Consider the following 6,409-nt stretch of genomic DNA (forward strand, 5'->3'; position numbering starts at 1 on the left):
TATTTATGTATATGGGATAGAACGCGGCTTGTCACAACGATGGTGTCTACAATTCGCAACGGATCTTTACGAAATCCAGTATATTCAATCTAATGATAAATACAAAGGTTAAGTTCAAATTTGAGCTTAATCGGCCATGTAGTTTTCAAATTACAGGATTTTGAAATTTTTAAAATCCTAAAAATACACTTTTTTATAGTTTATTTATCGAATAACTTTTGAATGCGACATTATATTGAATTTCAGTAAAATGTACCTGAAAGCTCTTCAAATAAGCTTTAATTTTCACATTTTGTTGTATGTCAAATAAAAATTACATTTAAATCTGCTATCTTTTTATGAAATTTGATGTTGCATTGGTTTTTTTTTCTCGAAATTACTGAAATTTTAAAACTTTTAATTGATTAATTAAACACCTTTAAACTTATTATTTTTATTGAAGTATGAAGTCTTCTTCCATTTCGGCTGTCGAATGGCCTTTTTTTTTTTTTTATTTATACCCTCCTATTACTATCAAAATCGTATAATAAAATTTATCACGACGTATGATGCCTTAAGTTATTTATATCCATTTACATTTCATATTTTATATTACTTATCTCGTTAATATTGAATGTACTTTTAAATTATTAAAATGTACAATTTATAAGAAATTAATTGTGTATCTTTTTATTTTAAAAAAAAAAAAAAAAACCTGTGCGACAAAGGCAATCAAGTGTCTGGTATCTATACATGCTCTAGTAGTATCAAGACGCAAATAAAAAAGCTTTACAAGAGATTTTTATAACAAAAGCTCGCAGATATACAAAAACAGGGTTGAGAAAGAGCGTCTGACTAAAAAAAAGATGAAAAAAAATGTCATAGCCGGCGGGAGGACGTTGGCCCTCTTAATCTTCTCACCCCTGATATCTGTGGCACACGACCTCTCATCTACTAAAGAATATTTGCCACAGCACTAGATGCCCCAGGGCATGCACACAAGAGATGAAGAGACTGGCATCACACTAAAAAAAGTTCAAGTGATGAAGAGATCATCCAGTAACGTAATAATATTCTAAGCGCTTAAAATCTCTACAATAGTTGTTAAATCCAAACTGAAGAATATATTAACTAAATAATTAATTATAACTAGCAACTTCCAGTCATTATTTGATTGCTGATAATTACAAATTGTGAATAAAAGAACTTTGGTTTAATGATTCTTCTTTGTGAAATAAATTAAAAAAATAATACTTTAATAACAAATAAGATGGAAGAAACTTATAGAGCCAAGAAACTATTCAAAACTATTTTTTAGAGTAAAAAATTGACTATCACCAAAAAATATTTAAAATCATCAAAAGGCACCAATTCAAATTAAGACCTTTAAGATGATATAAAATTTAATTATAAAATTTCTTTTTACAGTAAAAGTATGCCCGCCATAAAATTTTTCTTATTCTCTTAATTATATAAATTAATATTTGACATGTAACTACATTTACATGTACAAAGCAGATTAAATGAATAAAAAAATTTTGTCGAACGCGGCATTCTAATCTATTTTGAACTACTTCGAAAACTTATTATTTTAAATTAACTACAGATGTGAAAACCATATTTAAGCCTTAAAAAAAAAAAAAAAAAAAAAAAAAAAAACGTTTTATCACATAAATATGCAGGAAAAAAATTTTCTTATTCTTTTAAGGCTAGTTTGTTAATCCGGGATGAAATTTTATCCAATACTAAAATATAGCTACTTATTTCATATATGTAAATATACTGGCAATGATTATTTTCATCCTAAATTGAAAAACTGGTCCTTTATTATATAGATTAATAAAGATCAATCAATAACTACCCTCAATATTATTTAATATTTCTTTATAATCACCTGATGATTTATAAACTAATGACTACATTTGACGTTTCTAGAGATAATATGATATTATTTATTACACGTTACACGTAATTGGCTTATTACTAGCAATTAGATTTAATCATATGTAAATTGCAATGCTCAAGCGCAATCATATGCATGTATAACAATTTAAATATTATCATCAAACATGATACCCATCGCGTTATATTTTCAATAATTTATCTACATGTATGTGGAATGGTCATTTTTAAATTTAAGTTTTTCTATTTTATTGTTTTATTGCACCTTTGTACTTAGCAGTAAGTATTTTTTCGAAAAGGTTGTAAATAAAGGGATTAAGAAAAATTCCCAAATAACAGATGTTTAGTTAAGGTATTTTAGAAAATATTTGTATGCGTGGGAACCTAAGTATAGATTTGTCTCGTGGCAAAAATGTACATTATAAGTACCGAGAGTGTTAGAACGAAGTATGACTGTTACGGGGGTGAGAAACCCAGGTAGTAAGTAAAGATCTAATTGTATGGGACTCAAGCAGGCAGTTCCTACTTAACTTCGATGTACGACAGACCTCTTTTAACTGTCTTTTAACTCTGTCAATTTTTAGAATAAATACTCACTTAAAATATCCGACCTGTGATTCCCTTTTTTAGATATTAACAACATCAATATCCTATCCAGTATTTTCCGATACTACATATATAATAAATAATATTTGAGAAAAAATTAAAAGTTAGATAAACTTTGAAGAAGAAAAAAAATAGGTGTAGGTACATAGAAAAAAATATTCTCTGACATTTCGCATAGGTCTGGTCTACTCAGTGAACTAGTGAAATAGCCTTGACTTGCAAAACCTCAGAATCGATTGTAACATCCCACCCGAATTTTTTGTTTCATTTATATTCGGTCTAACATTTATCCTCAAATTGTAATTCCACGACCATCAGATTGTATCCTTAAATCAGATCGCCTTTATCTTAATCGGCACTTTTATTTGTATAGTAAGTGTAGTCCTCCAAAATAAAAATTAAATCTTGATAAACTTCACCCTATCTGCCGATTAGAAAATTATAATATCAATAAATAAAATACAATAAAAACAAAGTAAATAAAGAGTAAAGTAAAAAAAGGTATATATAACTAACAGTCATGCACACAATAAGTGGATCGATAAAAATGGCTCGCAAACTGAGTTGTGTCGTGCTACCGACAACTCACTGCATATTACACCCCTGGGTACAAAAAAGGGTGTTGCACGAAGACACAAACTTATAAGCTCATTTAGCTGAGGGAAGAGTGTGTCACGCGATAAAATTAATCAATGACACATACTCATGCTGATTGTAATACCATTTATCACTTAACCATAGAAGCATTTAAAGCTCTTTAAGCTTTTGCGCTGTCAACTCAATTTTTTTTATTTTCGTCATTGCTATTATTATTATTATTATTATTATTTTTATCATAATACCCGTTAGTTGTATGATATTATGGCAACCTTTACCATGAATAAATAGTAGGTCATGATCACTGCGCTTGTATGGATTCTATAGTCAACAATGTGTACATCGTAATGCATGTGTATGGACTGAAAGTACGTATACTTGTGAGTTAATGAGTAGCAATAGATTATGCATAACACGAGTACTTACGTTGACTACTGCTTCGTCGTATAATGTTCTCCAAGAACGTATTTTGAGGGGCTACCAGGCCCCGACGACCCCCTGGCATCCTTTCACTCTTTTTTAAACGTTTCTGGCTCTCTTCGCCAGCTTATGATTATTATTATTATTATTATTATTATTATTATTATTATTATTATTATTATTATTATTATTATTATTATTATTATTATTATTATTTATTATTATTATTATTATTATTATTATTATTATTATTATTATTATTATTAATCATATATTTATATTTATATTTATATATTTGTACAACATCTTGTCAATTTATATCCATAATAATTTAATTCAAATGCCCGAGGATTGAAATATCACACAACCACTTAGAATTTTATGAGCGCTGTGCATTGATAAATAAACACCTTTTACACAACACTATTACCCATGCACATGCCAGATAAGATATTATTTAATTATTTATTCATTTAACATCAATTATTAATTATATATATATTATTATATTTTTATCTATGTCACTCGTCGAGACTCCGCGGTGTTTATTACAAGCATCATCGTCACCGAAATTTAACGCGAAATAACGTCACCCGGCAACTATTTCCACTTATTTTACAAATATTATTAATATTAATAGTATTTCTCTTACGATATCGCACACGACACGGTTTATTACGTTTGCGCTGTTTTTGAAGGAGTTTTTTAATCAACTGGTCTACTGTCCAGTGGCCTTGCACTTGTACGACAATAAACGAGTAGATGATTACGTCTCGCACGCGACACTTTACTCTTTTTTTAATTGTCGTAATAATTTTTACATTTACTATTTGTCTCGCTATGAATGGCGTGCTTTTTTGTTTTTGTTTCTTAATGCTGGTACTTAAACTGGAAGTCGGTAACTCTTTGAAAGGATCTAAGTCATCAAAATTCCTTCCTTTAGCAATAAAGCTGCTGCCTTTTCTTCCCGCTCCCGATCGAAATAATCCAGGGCGTTTTTCCATCCCCGGAATCACAACGTTTTGATCACTTATTATCGTTGTTATTATTATTATTATTTTCCTTAAAAATATATTATTATTATTATTATTATTATTATTATTATTATTATTATTATTATTATTATTATTATTATTATTAATGTAATTTTAAGTCCTTGTAATTATTAATAAACACCAGGACTTAAATACCCATTTAAAATATATTTATACTAAAGAATAATTGTATACATATACGATGATGACAACGGCAACGATGGCCAATTTTTTTTGTCACCTCATCGTTATCACAACTTTGCAGGCTGTGTGTTGCAGTGTTTGTAGTATTTATTCAACCAGCTTGTTTGTTTGTGTTTATTTACTTATTTACTCTTTCCTCTTTTTCTTCTCTTGAATTTTAGGTGAAATAAATGCGATAGCTGCACTAACGCATTCAAGGAGTATCGAATTATTCGAACTCATCTAGCCGCAGTCCTTCCAAGTGTATACAGACGGTACTGAGGATGGCGTTGATGATATTGGTGGCGGAGATGACAGTAATGATGATACTCGTGCTGTATCGCCAGCCAATGTGCTTTGTCTCGACATCCTCGGCGTCCTCCTCATTCGTGCAGCTGCTCACTGACGAAGAAGACATTGCTCGACGCCGCAGCGTCGTTATTACATTATTTAAACCCGCAAGTACTGACGTCAGGACGATAAGACCATCAATCATTAATCACCAAGATACTTTTATCTGAAACAATAAATCAATGAATTAGTGAGGAAGCAACCAAGTTGTTAAATTAAATGTAGATAAGATTAATTTAAACTTAACGTTCAGTGGTTGAAGATTTTGTACATGATGAATAGTTAAATTAAGATGTATTATGTATTAATGTAAAATATGAATGTCGATGATGGAAACAATGAATCCGGAGAATGGAAGTGAAAAATACTGTCGAGTGTCTACATGAGTAGTACATAGTCATTCAACAGCAAATGGGACGGAAGTTATACTGTACTCTCTATGTTTACTACTTTACTCTTTTCTCGAGGTCTTTCAATACCTCCAACAAGAGTAAGAGTTACTGTAGAAAGCTTCTGTTCATGAGAATACATCTGAGTTAGACCTAATTCGTACTGTTGAGGAAAACCAATTCGGTAATATCACTCTGGTCTACAAGAAAAGATTAAGTATCGGTGAAAAAGTGTCTGCGATGTAGAAACTAAAAAAAAAAAAAAATGATTTTTTTTAATTGATAACTTTTTCATTGTAACTACAAATATTTAGTGAGTAAATTAACAATTTATGCTAACTCCTATATAAAAACAAATATTAATGTCATAAACTTCATGATAAAGTAAAAACTTTTTTATACAATTTCAGTCTATAAATAATTATACGTACCGAAAAGTAACAATGTTTTTTAAAATTATTATGCGTGAAATTACTTAATTAATTTTGAATTTCAATATTAACAAAAGCTTACATTATATATTGCTGTGAGCTTTTATTAAATTTTATAAATAAACATGCGAATGTAAATCTTATACATATTTAAATAAAAATTATATTTAATCATACTCATTTTCTCAGGTCTATAAGTTTTACAAAATTTCAAAAAACCAAATCAGGATGTAGTAGACCAAATAAATTTATGTTTTCTTTTATTTATTACATCCTGATTTGGTTTTTTGAAAAATTTAATCATGTGATAGTTATAGATAATCATGTACTCGTAATATAATCCTTTAAATCAGAATAATATTAATATATATATATATATAGGAGACTTTCTATAGATATAGTCACTCATCACGATATCTCTGGAACTATAAGACCTAGAGACTCGAAATTTGGTAGGAATATTCCTTTCGCTGAGTAGAGGTCAGCTGAGAACGGATTTTACGAAATTCCACCTACA

At 29.2% G+C, this 6,409-nt stretch overlaps 1 protein-coding gene and 1 long non-coding RNA gene across 5 annotated transcripts in view; both read right to left on the minus strand.

The window, feature by feature from the left end:
- Positions 1 to 3,685, minus strand: part of LOC123262565 (potassium voltage-gated channel protein eag) — a 62,727-nt gene extending 59,042 nt beyond the window's left edge. For 2 of the 4 annotated variants that reach the window (XM_044724798.1, XM_044724797.1), the window contains exon 1: positions 3,511 to 3,685. In XM_044724798.1, the coding sequence (XP_044580733.1) occupies positions 3,511 to 3,589 (79 nt within the window). In that variant the 5' untranslated portion in view covers positions 3,590 to 3,685. The remainder of the gene's footprint in view (positions 1 to 3,510) is intronic. The other 2 variants (XM_044724800.1, XM_044724799.1) reach the window with 1 other exon arrangement.
- Positions 3,686 to 4,732: 1,047 nt separating this feature from the next.
- Positions 4,733 to 5,861, minus strand: LOC123262587. The gene is made up of 2 exons (XR_006509001.1): positions 5,552 to 5,861; positions 4,733 to 5,238 (listed from the first exon to the last, which is right to left on the minus strand). It is a non-coding gene; the product is annotated as an uncharacterized LOC123262587 (long non-coding RNA).
- Positions 5,862 to 6,409: the final 548 nt, after the last annotated feature.

This window comes from Cotesia glomerata, linkage group LG4 (assembly GCF_020080835.1).
Source record: "Cotesia glomerata isolate CgM1 linkage group LG4, MPM_Cglom_v2.3, whole genome shotgun sequence".
NCBI classification, from domain to species: domain Eukaryota; kingdom Metazoa; phylum Arthropoda; class Insecta; order Hymenoptera; family Braconidae; genus Cotesia; species Cotesia glomerata.